This window comes from Carassius gibelio, chromosome A17, assembly GCF_023724105.1.
Source record: "Carassius gibelio isolate Cgi1373 ecotype wild population from Czech Republic chromosome A17, carGib1.2-hapl.c, whole genome shotgun sequence".
NCBI lineage: Eukaryota > Metazoa > Chordata > Actinopteri > Cypriniformes > Cyprinidae > Carassius > Carassius gibelio.
In genome coordinates this window covers 19,212,321-19,227,577 of record NC_068387.1, presented here as the reverse complement: position 1 = coordinate 19,227,577, position 15,257 = coordinate 19,212,321, and the positions used below count along the sequence as shown (strand labels likewise).

Sequence of the window (15,257 nt, the reverse complement as noted above, 5' to 3'; positions counted from 1 at the left end):
CAAGGTCAAGATCACAATTAGAGTCACATGATTCCTTTAGGGTGAGATTAAAAATCACTTCTTCCATCTATTTCTACTTCACTATAACCTTTCTTCATCCTACCTCTCTAACCACTCTCATCCTCTCGAATATATCTTGCACCCTTGACACTGAAGCACACTGTATGCACTCCATCTGGTATGTTTGTGTGCCCTTCGGCTGCTAGTCTTAAGGGTGTGTGTGTGTGTCAGTCCATGACAAATTCTTTTGTCAGTTTTATGTCCATACATGTGTGAAAGTTGCTTCCCCTTTTGCTCAGTGACCTTAAAATCTTTCAAACAGTTTGTATGGCTACGAGAGGCTGCATGTCTACTGCTGGTCGATTCAGGGACAGCTCTATTTGATCTAAACAATACGGTCTTTTCCTTCAAATTCTAAAGTAGTTAAGACAAAAAACGACTTGTTGAGACAAAACAAGACCTTTACTTAGTAAAAATTGCTCTCACTGACTCTGACAATGTTCACGCTCAACAATGTGCAAATAAAAACATCAAATCTCTTTATTGAACAGAGACATCTTAAACACTATACCAGAACTCCAAATGCACATTTCAGAATAGATACCATAAAAGATATACAATTAACATGAGCACAACTCCACAAGACAAGCATGACCACGGTAACTACAAGTATTATAAGTATTGACACGACGTGTATAACACATATACTCCTTATTTGGAGAAAAAGTGCTGCTTGTTTTCTCCTTCCCTGTATTTAAACTGTTCCCCCAGTTCACAGCGCAAGAATAATTTTTCACAGCTTACATTCACGATAAACACAAATAACTATGCATTAGTCACCTATTTACATGGTTTAAAGCAATATGTAACTTCTGTACGTGCTAGAGTACAGAACCGCAAGGACAGCACTTATAGTCATTTTAATAGTACAGTGGCCTAGCAATTAGAAAGTGGTGTGAGATTATTTTTTTATTAAGTGAGCTATTTTTATTTACTTGAGAAAAAATATAAATAGAGCTTATTTGTGTTTCTACTTCATATCATAAAACAAAAACAGGTTTTGTTTATATATAACATACAAGGCTGAAATTAAAGAATAAATGAATTTAAATGCATTTCTCTTCTAATTTTTAGACGTCCTCGTGCACATCAAAATGGCTTGCTTATTCAAACCTAACAGGCTTTTACGCAGGCTTAAGTAACTTTTTCATGCATTCTAGTGGATATTCACCCTTTTCACAAATTGCAAGATTGCAAGATTTTGCATTATCTAATGAATGGGTCAAGTTCATCATTCCATCCATTTCCAGGTGTTTTGCTTTACATAACATCAGAAGGGAAACTACATGATTGTTCATGATTCTGAAAAGCAATTTTTGTCTTTATGTTGACGTTTTATGTTGTACTGTGTCTCAATTAAGTTTTTTTATTCGTTGTTTACATATGCGTGGACTCCCTCCGGTTTCTCTCAACTCCGTGGGTTCTGTAGTTAAAAAACACATGCAATCCATTGACAGGATGCACGATTGGCACCGTCTGCATCCTTGGATATGTTTCTGTCGCCAAAGTGCAATCCACTGTGGCGAGCAACTCCACTGCAAGAGTCTTCAGCACAATCAAAGCTAGTTCTCGGCCGATGCACCTCCTCACACCGCCTCCGAAAGGGACGTAACTGAAGCGGTCGGATTTGCTCTCGTTTCGATCCATGGAGAACCGGTCCGGGTCGAAGAGCTCTGGGTTCTGATACGCTTCTGCTGTCTCATGCGTGTCACGGATGCTGTACATGATGCTCCAGCCCTTCGGGATCTGATAACCCTGCAGATGAACAATATGGGAATTATTATATTAGAGCACATTGCCTTCTAGACCTTTCTGAGACCTCAAAATATATATGTTTTCATCAGTAACGTCTTAGTATTGTTACTACTAATACTACTTTTATTTTTTATATAAATTATATCAGGATTTTTTAATGTTCCTTAATAAATAAAATGTTACTGAAAAAAATCATTCATTTTTTGTTTTTACATTATTTTTGTGTTAGATGCACATTTTATTCACACTATTTTTATAATGCAGAATATATATATATATATATATATATATATATATATATATATATATATATATATATATATATATATATATATATATATATATTAGTAATGTTTCTAAAATAAAATGTTACTGACAAGAACACTAAATTATTTTATACAATTTTAATGAACAAAAATAAAAATAAAAAAATTATCCCGGCTTTTTCATCAGCAACATCTGATTATTATTATTATTATTATATCAATTTTATAATGCATCATTAAAAAATATACTGAAAAATAAATCTAGCTATTAGCATGAAATAGATTTTTGCAAACTACGAATACAATATCTAAAAATGGAATTTGCTGTACTTATTTTGGCCAAATACAAAAACCAAACCAAAACAAAACCACTTACGTTTAATTCAAATGTTTGCAGAACTGTCCTGTATCCCCCAGACACCGGTGGGAGGAACCGAAGCACCTCCCTGACCACACAGTCCAGATAAGAAAGTTGATTCAGTTTCTCCAAACTAAGGTAAGGGACGTGGGTCCGAGACCAATGCACCTCTTCCTTGTCCCCTGCTTCTAAACACATTGTTTTATTCATCGCTGATCTCCACTCACAAGTACTCTTCTCAGCAGCACCCCTTTCCTCACTGATGATGTTGCCATGGCAACGAGCGCGGCAGTATCCGTACACGTCACCATTCAACCCCTCGCTTTCCAGCTCTGCTCTGGCGCGCTCACTCACATCTGGATGACGCAGGAGCTGCAGGATGAGGGATGTTGATGCACTGGCAGTAGTGGAGTGAGCAGCGAAGATTAACTCTACTGCGGTTTCCTAAAATGCATTTGAATTTATTTAGTTAGCAAACATATATTCAGATGAAATCGAATGACAAAAATGAAATGCCAACAATTAACAATTAACAATTAGAAAAGCAATTTATTTTGCATATACATATACTAACTAGAAGACAAAAGTTTGGAATAATCACAAATTTGTAAAATTTTGAAAAACTTACAATTGTATTTCATGCTCACCAAGGCTGCATTTATTTGCACAATAATACAGTAAAAACAGTAATATATATGTATATATAATAATTGTTATTATTATCAAAGCTGAAAAGTTTTTTGCTGCTTTATATTTTTTTTGAAAAACTTAATACATTTTTCAGAATTCTCTGATGAATAGAAAGTTTAAAAGAACAGCATTTACTTGTAATATAAATCTTTGGTCACATTATAAATGTCTTTACTGTCACTTTTCAGTTTAGTGCATCCTTGAATAAAGGTATAAATTTTTTTGTTATACAATTTTTTAAAATAATATTTACAATATTACTGTTTTGCTGCATTTTTTTTATCAAATAAATGCCACCATTGAAGTGTTCTTTTAAAAACTAAAAAAAAAAAGTTACTGCAAACTTTTGGCTTGTGGTTTTATACATATATATTTGTGTCTGTGGATGTAGGTATAAATAAATAAAATAAAATGTAATTGGATCAAAACATTGTCATGGGATCATCATCAGTGATGGAAGGAAAATATAATTCTACAAAATAAAATAATTAAAGCTAGGTAATAGTACAAAGATAGCACACAATACATTTGGATTTGGCCTTCTACTGTAAGGTTTACCTTGAGTTCTTGCATTGTAAGCTCGTAGTCATCTTCCTTTGCACTGCTCAGCATATAGTCAAAAGCGTCACAATAATCACTGCTTTGCTGCTTTTTCAGTTTCTCTTCTATGATCTTCTCCATGGCAGAGTGCAGAATCTCACGGGCCCTGATTCCCTACAACAAAACAATAGATTGTGTTCATGAATTAAAGTTCTCGAAAATGACCAAGATTTAGACATTCATCTAGTGACTTGGAAATGTACTCAGTTTTGTTTGCTCAAGCTGTAAGACAGTGTGACTATTAGCTTGTGGAAGAAAGATCAGAACTGGACTTATTCTCACCTTGCGCAGGCCGCTTATTGGGGTGTCAATAGGAAGAGAAAAGAGATTGCTCATGAGTTGTTCAAAGGTTTTGGAGAGAGAAGTGATTTGCTGCTCCTCCAGCCGCAGACCGAGCAGGACTCGCACTGCGATGCGGAAAGTCAGTGACTTGGCTGCGGTGTATACATCCACAGACCCGGTCTCGGCGCACCACTTCGCAATTTCAGACTTGACGACATCTTGAAGGTGTGACAGATAGGCCTCCAGCGCTCCACGGCTAAACACTTTTGCAAGGATCTAGGAAAACGAACAGAAAACTAAATTGTATTGATCAAATGCTGAACTATATATTGCAACATTAATGGCTGGAAATGAAATATTAATTTTTGTGAGGCAATAGCAAACAGTAAAGCCTTCATCTTTACAGGGTTATTTATAAGAGAAATAAAGCAATTAATGGGTTAATATTTTTGATCAGATGCCTTTTTTTATCGAGACATTCAAACAACAAGTCTTTGAGAGTGCACGCATTTCAGATACACTTACTTTTCTTTTCCTCTTGTGCAGGTCACCAACTGAGTTTACCAGAGTGTTGGGCCCCAGGATGATGCGTGTGCTCTGGGGCCACTGCGTGCACACCAGCGTGTGTTCACCCAGCAGAATCTTACGGATGTTTTCTGCACCGGTCACTCGGATAAGGGGTTTGCCCAAAAGGTGAGTTTTAAAAACATTTCCATGTTTCTCACGTCTGGAGATGTGAAAGCTGGATCCCTGATACAACACAGTAGAGTTTCATGTAAAATCTTTCATGCAATACACCGGGTCCTCATTACTTTTAACCAATTCATTTCTAAGACTTATCCAGTCATTTGTGACTATAAGTATTTTAAAAATGATATAGAGTTGACAATAACTACAAAAATGTATGTAGAAATGTCCATACTACTTTATCAACTTTCCAGGCCTACGTCTTGCAATTTTATTTATTTTTTTATTTATTTTTTATTTGTTTCTTCTGCAATGGATTGATTAGTTCTGCCATTGTGTATAAAATCAAGATGAAAACGTCTGTTTTAAACACAGTGGAGAATTATACCCTCATCAAGTCCATACATGCAGAGAACAATTCCCCTTGTTGATTTGTACATTAGGCCAGCAGAGAAACTTTACGGAAGCCCTAAGAGATTATTACCTTTTCTTTCTTGTTTTTTCGTGATCATGACTAAATTATCTCGTAATCTCGACATAAGTCATTTTCTTGTGATCACGACATAACGAAAGTAGTTTTCTCATGATCACGACTTAATTTGATCTGTGGTCAGTTGTGGTCAAGCTACGCTTTACATTCTTTTTTAAAGAACTTAAAGTAACCACAAAAGTGAGTCAGAGTGTGCTAAATGTTTATACTTGTAATGAAAATCAGCTTTGTACATAGTGGTAATTATAATGACACATGGTTCTTTGCAGTCTAGCCTATCATTTATAATAAACAAAACAAAATAATGAATGGATAAGTTATTATTTAGTTAGGCTATATAGGGTAGACCAGGTACAGTTGGTACAGGGGTACATTTGAAACACCTTAACTTCTTTGGACAACAAGTCTGATCTGTGATATTTGCTTCACACATGGGTATTACAGCCCTCTTCGATCGTGGGGAATTTGAAGTACAGGTGTGTCTCAAATTAGAATGTCGTGGAAAAGTTCAATTACTGCATGGAGGTGAACAGTATGTGGCACTGCTGTGGTGGTATGGAAGCCCAGGTTTTTTTTTTTTGACAGTGTCCTTCAGCTCATCTGCATTGTTTGGTCTCTTGTTTCTCATTTTCCTCTTGACAATACCCCATAGATTCTATATGAGGTTCAGATCTGGTGAGTTTGCTGGCCAGTCAAGCACACCAACACCATGGTCATTTAACCAACTTTTGGGGTTTTTGGCAGTGTGGGAAGGTGTCAAATCCTGCTAAGCGCTCACAAATTTCTTGGTAAACAGGTGCAGTAGCTTTGGTTTTTAAAAAAATACAATGGACCAACACCAGCAGATGACATTACACCCCAAATCATCACAGACTGTGGAAATTTAACACTGGACTTCAAGCAACTTGGGCTGTGAGCTTCTCCACCACCCTTCTTCTCCACCCTTCCACTGTCAGATCAGCAGTCTTCCCCATGATTGTGTAGTGAACCAAACTGAGAGACCATTTTGAAGGCTCAGGAAACCTTTGCAGGTGTTTTGAGCTGATTAGCTGATTGGCATGTCACCATATTCTAATTTGTTGAGATTGGTGGGTTTTTGTTAAATGTGAGTCAAAATCATCACAATTAAAATATCTAAAGACTTATACTACTTCAGTCTGTGTGCAAGATATCGGCGAAAGTTTTTTTTTTCCAAGGTAAAGTTTTTCACTTCACCACATCCCTTCCACAGTGAATAGTTTGTCGTCCTTACATGACTTTTGAAGGTAACTTACATTTTCGTAAACCTTAATCTGTGCTCTACCAACTGACATATTGCATGGCTTTGTGTCATGCAAGGTCATCGTAAAATCTAGAGAAATGTTTGAGGTGGTCAGCGGGGTACAGTTGAGACACAATGTATTAAATGTACTCACAGTAGAATCCTATTGTGGCACATGCAGTTTACTTGCATTACGTTACTGTGTTATGTTTATTAGGTTTTTGTTTGCATTTGATCTGTTTTATTATTGCTGTTTGCCATTGCTGTACAAAACCAACATGGGTACAGTTGGAACAAAAAAGCTTCTTTTGTTTATTGTGGCAAATATGACCTATAGGGTGTTAATAATTATTAATATTTTAGTAGACAAGTAAAGGAACTGGTATATGAAAAATCACTTCTTTTCTGTCCCTGGTTTTGATGTGGTAAAGAAAAAAGCAAAAAGTGTACCAACTGTACCCAGCTTAACAATGTAATATGTAGGCCTAAGGAAAAAAAAAATGTTAAAATCAGTTCTTGATTTATTTCACTGCGAAATAAGTCTATGATTTTCTTTACTCCTTATTATAGAAAAAAAATCAATATATGTAAGAAAATGTTAGTACAGGTATATTGTTTAAAATGCATTGTTTACAATTTGTTAAATGCGCTGGGGCGCCAAAAACAAGTTGCCTAAATAAAATTACAGACCTATTTCGCAATGACCCTGCCTAGATAATTCAAGATCTGATTTTAACAGTTTTTCTCTTAGGCCTACATATTACATTGTTAAATATATAACCTAACTAATTATTTATTTTTTTTACTCCTAAAACATTTGAATAATATAAAATTACAATGTGGGCCTATTATATAGATTGGCCTATTAGAACTATAAGTGTTACTTAGCTAATCAAGGGAACAAAGCTTAAATTCATAATCAATAAAATATAAATAAGAGCAAAAAGAAACATGTATAATTTTATTTATGTGACAAGTCTTACCTGGATAAGCCAGTGAAAAGTTTCTCCGACCAGCGGCCAGCCCATGGAGCCCTGCGGGAGTGGGAGTTTACACGTCCGATCCCGGGTGATGCTCCACCTGATCTCCCACAGCAGCCGCGAAACCGCAAGCAACAGCAGAGCCGGTAAGACAGCACCGGCAGCCGCCAGCAACGCGGACACGAGGCAGATATCGTGCCCGAACATCTCCAACGATTAAAAAAAAGAAAGCAAAGAATCCACGTGCGTGTTGTTCCAGTGATGATTTCTTCTTCTTGATGGAGCGCGTTCAATAAGTTGCGTCAAGAAGCGCTTATGCAAATCTAGGAATGGAATAAAAATAGGACATTACACGGGTTTAACATGGGTTTTATGAAGAGAGGAGATCTACCGTGCTGTCAGTCTCTCCAGCTTCCAAGAAACTGACAACTATTCCAAACAGTTTTACAAGTTGCATGCGCTGGCATGTCTTTCATCCGAGTTTCCCATCTTTTCTTGGGGTGCAACCCCTGGAACAGCCTTGCTCTCGAAATCAGACTCGAAACGAATTTGAGATTATGGGAAGTTTGCAAACGAGCACATTTGTGCTTAAATACAGAAAATCACTCTTCTTGAACACGCTACATAGTAAGTTAAACTTGTATATTCTTAAAAACAGCATAAGGCTATATAGTCAAGTACTACATGGTGTACATAAACAACTTTTATTCTTTAGTTCTTTTATTAAGGTTTTATCTTCATTTGAAACCTTAAGAGATTTAAATCTCCGAAGAATCATATCGCTACAGTGAAAAATGACTTCTGATAAGCGGATGGTTCTCACTTAACCTTATAATCGATGAAGACACTTTATCGAATGGAGTAACAAGTCTTTGGCTAAAGCATGCAATCAGTAATCTAAAATAACATTATCTTAATAACAAAGGTAATGGTGACCTTACAAGCGAAACAGAGACGTACAATGAGTGTGTAGACTTCTCACCTCAACACGAGTGTAAAATCATACCGAAGATATCCAGTGAAACTTCCAGATTCTCTCTTATGTGAGTCTGCTGTGCATCTCGCGCGCTCTAGCTTTATAGGTAGAGGCACATGTTTTGATCCACCTTCAGTGACGTGTGAGCAGGCTTTTTTCTTTTCTTTTTTTTTTCTCTCCGATAGTTGAAGAGGTCGTGGATATATCACAGGGTATGGGAAATGTTAGTAGTTTACGAACATACACACACACACACAGAGAGAGAGAGAGAGAGAGAGAGAGAGAGAGAGAGATTGAGAGATTGAGATTGTTGTGGTATTACTTATCGCCTATTTCCTCATTAGAATTCCATTCGATCCTCTTGTCATAATTTTCATGCACTGCATTTTTGGCCAGCATTCTACTTTATAATGTCTACATCAAAAAAAAAAAAAAAAAAAAGTGTAAAAAAAAAATGTTATTCTGTTAATTAATTTAGATTAAATTATCTTCAGACAATCGAAAATAGCATGTTAACATTTGTTTACAGAGAAGCTGCACAATGTTAAATAACTTTTCAAATAAATCAAAAATTTCCTTCGTTAGAACACATGTAATTTAACCCATTCACATAATATAATTTTTTAGTCTGTGGATAATTAAGGATAGTTCCAGCGGGCCATCTTTTAAAAAATAACAGGTCAATCAGTTTCTGAACACAATCGTTTTACTTTTGTCTTGCGCAACTTTATTATATTTTGTCGCCCTGAGAAAATTAACTTATCTTAAACAAACCTATATATTTTGTAACATATTAGTGATGTGTGTGTGTGTGTGTATATATATATATAAAATATTAATATTATTATTATTTAATGATGTTACTTGTGCAGGCTCTACGTCCGATACAGACATTAATCGAGCAGAAGTAATTTTTTCTAGGCAGCCTATTTCAGTTTGAGAGCATTAGCGTAAGCCTATATGTCTTTTTAAATTTTCAGTTATTTTGCGCTTCGTGTAGGCTACGGTAATCTTGCCATATATATATATATATATATATATAGCCTACATATGTCATAAAATATTTTTTTAATTAAAAAAAGTTTACATAATTATATAGATTTAATTCTGAATAATATTGTTACATACAAACAAAAGAAAAGTTCTGTCTCATTTCCCTCTGGAGCTGCTTTTGTTAGCTACATTCTTAAAACAGGTCAGAAGATGAAGTTGGCTAGTTTTCATTTGTCTTTCTTGAATGATTTCTGATGTTTAAACTATGTCAAATAAGGCCAGAGTGAGAAAGGACAGATAGATAGGTACAGAAGACATTCTCTGTCTGGGGTGGTTGAACAAATCCTGTTATTAATTTTAACAACAGAGACTCAGAATACCAGCTAAAGCTCAAAGTCAGGTTAAAGACATGCAAGGACTTGCCAAATAGTCACACACTCATGGCCAGGTCTCCTCTCACATATATGTGCTGTACACACCAAATAAACATCCAGAGGCATTATATTTTAATATATTATATTTTATGAGTAATTAGTGCATAGATTTAAACATTCATTCAAGATTCAAATATCACTGCTATTTACTGTATTCAAAATATCCAGATATATTTATGTTTATGTTCAGATAAGTACAGAATTAATGAAAGTCGTGATAATTCAACACTCTTACTCCAGATGTCAAATACAAGATTAATCATCTGGCAAAAGCCAAAGGAACCCATGTCATTTTTACATAATTTTGTATAGTAGTTGTACTTCTACTGTACTTAGTTCTAATAAATACCATTACCTTTTTCTTATTTGATGGATACTTTTGATCTTATAAAACTGATGAATCATAAGTAAATATTTCCATAAATTTACCCATCATTTGTCAGATGCCAAACGATGACATCATCAAAGAAGTCACTAAAACCACATCACAACTACAGATAAATCAGAATGGAATTTTACCTTTGTGAAATTTATCACAATTAACCTGAAACATGAAACTGTTAATGTTGACTAAGGCAATAATATCGTTTTGTTGATTTTTCCCAAACAGACACTTGAAGAGTGTTGCCTTTAATGACAATGCTGATCTTTGATATCAAGATTACCTTTGATTAACTTTAAGGATACACATTTGGAGGATTATTTTACTGTGGCTGCTTAGGTGATGTGCTGAAAATGTCCCTTTTTCTGTTCAGACTTGCTCTTAATGACAGATATAACTTACTGTCTGCTTTCCAGACACACACTTAACTCGCTAAAATTTTACTTTGAGGCATCGCATTGACTTCTATTGAGATAAATTCTCAAATTCTGTGACTATACTTTTAAAAGTGACAATATTTTTGTTTTTTAGTGTAATTTTCACCTGGCAGATAGAACAGACAAACATGTCTTATATTAAAGGGCAGGCCCTATATGCATATCAAGGTACATTTACACAGGTAAATTTGGAAGCTCTCTTTGCAAGTATACAGCCACATAGCAACTACTGAAAATACCATAGCATGAAAAGTAACTCAGAGTAGCAATCTTGTAGCAAAATTCTTGAAACAACCCACAACCCCACTGATCATGGAGAGTTTTTATTTTATTTAACTTTACAAACTGACCCTAGTGAAACCTTAAAGTTTGCTTGAAATCAAAATGTCCCACCTATTTTCTAAATACATGTTATAAATTTTATTGTGAACAATTTATCCATGCATATGACATCATAGTTCTTAATCAAAATGTCACAAATCGATCAAGTGAAACAACAGACTTCTCCAATCATAAACCCTTCCCTTTTCTTAAAATCGACTGCAAGCTCAAATTAAGATCAGAAACAAGTCTCTGCTCAACCATTTTTTTTTTTTCCAAAAAGCTTTTTACTCGGATTTACTATAACTACTTCCATTTCATTGTGGTTTTAAACCCTCAACCCAATAGTTGGCATTTTTAGAAGTGACTGATTTATTAGAAGATTGCCTACATTAATAATTTCCTCTTTGGTTAAACCTCCCAGTTTAGCTAGCTTCTAGAGATACTTTTCATAATTTTTGATCCCAAAATATAGCTTTAACACATGCACACTCACACACAAAGCATACATGGTGTTTATGCTAAACTGCTCAAACATACTACTCCACTGATGTGAAATTTTTGGTGAAGAAGCACACACTCAAATTCTCACCAACACAGAGATATGCAGAAGGAGACCTACACAACTGCGTTTTAAGTGGTCACCTTATCCCTCGCTCTCTAAAGCTGCTCAATCATCAGTTCTCGGCTGCAGTTTCTGAACTCAGTGGAGGGGTCAGGGGGAGAGAAAGTGTCTCGGCCGATGATCAGAGGTACAGTCTCATCTGTCAACAGAACAAAAAACCCTTCCTGCTGGACACAGAGATGCCACTCAGTGTGAACAGGCTCCATCAGATGCTTTAATAAAGGATTATAATACAGTTAAAGAGAATGCAGTGAGATTATTATTAGGGAAATAAAGGACTATTAATAAAATATAAAGAATACTGCAAAAGAAAGAGAGATGGAAGATGGTATTTCTTCACTTGCAGATATCTTTCAACACTGTAGTCTCCAAACACTCTTGAGTCACATACACACACAGAGACACAGATGCATACTCGTCTCCTGGATGTCCTGCTTTGATTCCTAAGGGTTTTTCCCTCCTCTCAGATGCTTTCTGTCATCCCCTGTGTGTGTGTTTGAAAGAAAGGGTGGTGACAAAATGACATGATTTCGAAATGCATTTAATTTAGTTTGTCCTTCTTTTGCTTTAATTACAGAAGTACTTAAACTTAAACACAAGTTTGTGCAAAAAACGAATGATCATGTTCTCCAGTATGATTTTAGATGATCCAAAAAGCATCTGACTGTCTGTACAAGGAGTCACATGATCAGGGTCACAAATATACATATTTTGTTTTGACCTAGAAAGAGTGCAGAATCTGAAATATATCTTATTTAATGCCAAACTGAATTTTTGTTTTAAAATTTTCTAAATCCTAAAACATCTTCAGGTTTAAGTCAGATTTTGAATCCCAGACTTTCGAATCTCACTGTATGCGTACGTGTGAATTGAAGGAAGCGCACTGAGCCCCTGGGGCCAAGATGGAGGTTTTTATCTGTCAGAGGGGTGTGACACTGAGAGGGTATCAGGTTCTGTTCTGGGTGTCACCCCATGACCTCACACGCTGACCCCTGAGACCTACACTTCCTCTTGTCGCTATAGTGACATGGCAATAACACAATACCGCAATTCATCATTTTTTTTTATTTTTTATATTGAATAGTTTAATTTTTAATTATTAAAAAAACCACGTGATATGGTCATGGATCGCCCTGAAATTGTCTATTTTGTGATAATGACCAGCTGACTGTACATAATTCTGCTTATTAGGCTGATTATCAAATTAGATAATGGACATGAATTATGGCTGTGAATAGAAATAATTTATTATATAATAATAACGTAATAATTAATTACATGAACAATACCACAGTAAACTAATTACATGGGATATTTGTTGCCTGGGACATATTATTCATATATTATTTAATATTGTTACAATTTCAAAAAACTTTTCTTTATTTGAATATATTTGAATATGTAATTTATTCCTGTGAAGCCAAAGCTGTATTGTCAGGAGCCATTACCCCAGTCTTCATTCTTATATGCTGATTTGGTGCTATGTTGCTTACATTTTTGTGTAGATTTTTGGGCATCTGCATCCATTATAAAGGAATTTATAGAGATTTTAACATCAGGAAGGCACTTCCTTTTTGTCGAGGTCATAATGACATGGTCGCTATGCTCCAGGATAGGATCTTCCTCTCTTCTCACATTCGACAATGGCAATTTGAAGAGGCACCCTGTTTACACTCTTAGACACCAAAAATCTATATGTATGTGTGTAAAATCCATTATCCTTGTGGAGCTCACCTCAGGCAGTGATTAAGAGGTCAAATGCACCTCAGTACAAAAAGGATAGACAGACAGAGGGATAGAAGAGAGGAAAGAGGGGGACAAAGACTTAAAAAGTCTCTCAAATGTTTTTTAAAAGCTTGTTTTCAAAAGGTTTTTCTGACAAAAAGCCTGAATCCATTAAAGCTATCTCCTCTCCCTCTACTCACCTGCTGTTGCTTGTGTCTTCAGGCCTGAGGCGTCAAAAAGGCTCTTTGAATAAACAACAACCGTATCAGGCAGCGTAGATTGGTGGTTCTCAACTGTTTTTCTTAGGACTGTATTCATTGCGCAGTTTTTGAGGATGAAGGTCCATGTTAGCCTCTGCTTAATTTGCCTAGGCCCTCAATTATAAGGTTACTTGCATCTTATTATTTGCATATAAAACCTGTTGAGCACCACTTTGAAAGAAAGAAAGGACTTGATTTATACTCCTAAGCAGATCACATATCATAAAGTGACTTGAGAATGGGAAATGCACACATCCACACACATTTATCACATATAAGACAAAATACATTGTCGGAATGTCTAATGTTCCAGCTGTCTGAACATTCACCTTTTGCGATAGTAGGAGGTACCGGAGAATATATCACACAAGCCACTGCACAGACACACACTGTCTGGAATGTGTTTCTGACGGCTGTGAACTTGATGTTTGTCCAACCCCCTACACTCCAGCACCCTACTTTACCTATGCACCTAACTTTTTGTCTGTCTTTTTACAGACTGATTTACTGAAAGTTAAATCCAAACATGCAGCACATGTTGGCCCAAAGTTGATACTGAAATAAACACTTTACAGCACAGAAATGTCAAATAAGTTCTTCCATTATTGTTTTCTCACAGTAAGGATGTAAAAATAATAGACAAATAAAGGCCTATAGGAAACTAGATGAATTTGTGTGTGTGTTTGTATGTATTTATATAAAAGTATACACACATATATTCAAGAAAAGTAAAAAAAATACACACACACTTTACATAACTTACTTTCATGTCTGGAATATGTCTGTAGATCATTATTCTAGAGAAACTCATGGAGAGTTATTGTCTCGAAAGCAGGTAGAGGTTAAAGAGGACATTAGAGATGCAGGTTATTTTGACCCAGACATTTTAATGTTCTCCCTCCAACCAGAGGAAGTTATCTGGATGGCCAAAACGCCAATCACTCAACATCCCGCCTCCCCACTGACAGGAGTTTCCTGTGGTGAATGACAGGGCTGGACTGCAATAAAGAAGTCGATTCAGTTAAACCCTCCAGATCATTTGAAAGACACTACTTAAGAAAAATGTAGAATAAGAGAAGAAGTATACTCTGGTATCTCTTTAACATGGTAATTGTTTTAATTGCATGAGTGAAAATAGTTAAAGTTTAAACACAACCAATTATACAGGATTTCTTAATGAATGTTTTGGTAGAAGATCTCTACTGAACTGAGCACACCTGAAATATCAGTTTTTAACATGAAATCTGACTATATAACATATTTTCCTTGTGAATCACCAACAGACAAGTTTATTCGAACTTGTTATTGTTTAAAGAATGACTGTGAATGACCGTTTGTTTCATCATCATATGCTTTTTAATACTTGGGAAAAAATTGAGCTGTTTTAAAGTGCTCGGATTAAAGATTAGATTGGTCAGAGAGAGAAAACTCAGTATCTGATATGGGAAAGTCAGGAAGAAACCTATAGAAAGGTATGCACACACACACACACACACACACACACACACAAACCGCCCACTGCAGTCACCTTTAAGTCCTCTCCATGACCATCAATATGAAAGGGAAAAGGAAGGAAGTTTTTAAAGGAGGAGCAGTGGGACGGGGGCCCGGTCCGCAGCTCATTTAAAACCTCAGTCCTGGGCTGGCCTGACTTAATGAATATGTCGTTGTCCTC

At 35.8% G+C, this 15,257-nt stretch overlaps 1 protein-coding gene across 1 annotated transcript; it reads right to left on the bottom strand.

Moving 5' to 3' along the window:
- Nucleotides 1-453: 453 nt before the first annotated feature.
- Nucleotides 454-7,752, bottom strand: LOC127933465 (cytochrome P450 26B1-like). Its single transcript, XM_052530487.1, has 6 exons — nt 7,433-7,752; nt 4,537-4,761; nt 4,012-4,287; nt 3,688-3,843; nt 2,458-2,883; nt 454-1,815 (listed from the first exon to the last, which is right to left on the bottom strand). The coding sequence occupies exons 1-6, from the start codon at nt 7,634-7,636 to the stop codon at nt 1,438-1,440; spliced, it is 1,665 nt and encodes a 554-aa protein (XP_052386447.1). The 5' UTR covers nt 7,637-7,752; the 3' UTR covers nt 454-1,437.
- Between the last annotated feature and the right edge of the window lie 7,505 nt (nt 7,753-15,257).

Excerpts from the sequence above, each read along its gene's own strand:
- LOC127933465 (XM_052530487.1), bottom strand. The coding sequence starts at position 7,636 with ATGTTCGGGCACGATATCTGCCTCGTGTCCGCGTTGCTGGCGGCTGCC. Across the intron at positions 3,844-4,011 it reads CAATAAGCGGCCTGCGCAAG|GGAATCAGGGCCCGTGAGAT; the intron begins GTGAGAATAAGT and ends GTTTTGTTGTAG. Across the intron at positions 1,816-2,457 it reads TGCAAACATTTGAATTAAAC|GGTTATCAGATCCCGAAGGG; the intron begins GTAAGTGGTTTT and ends GTTCATCTGCAG.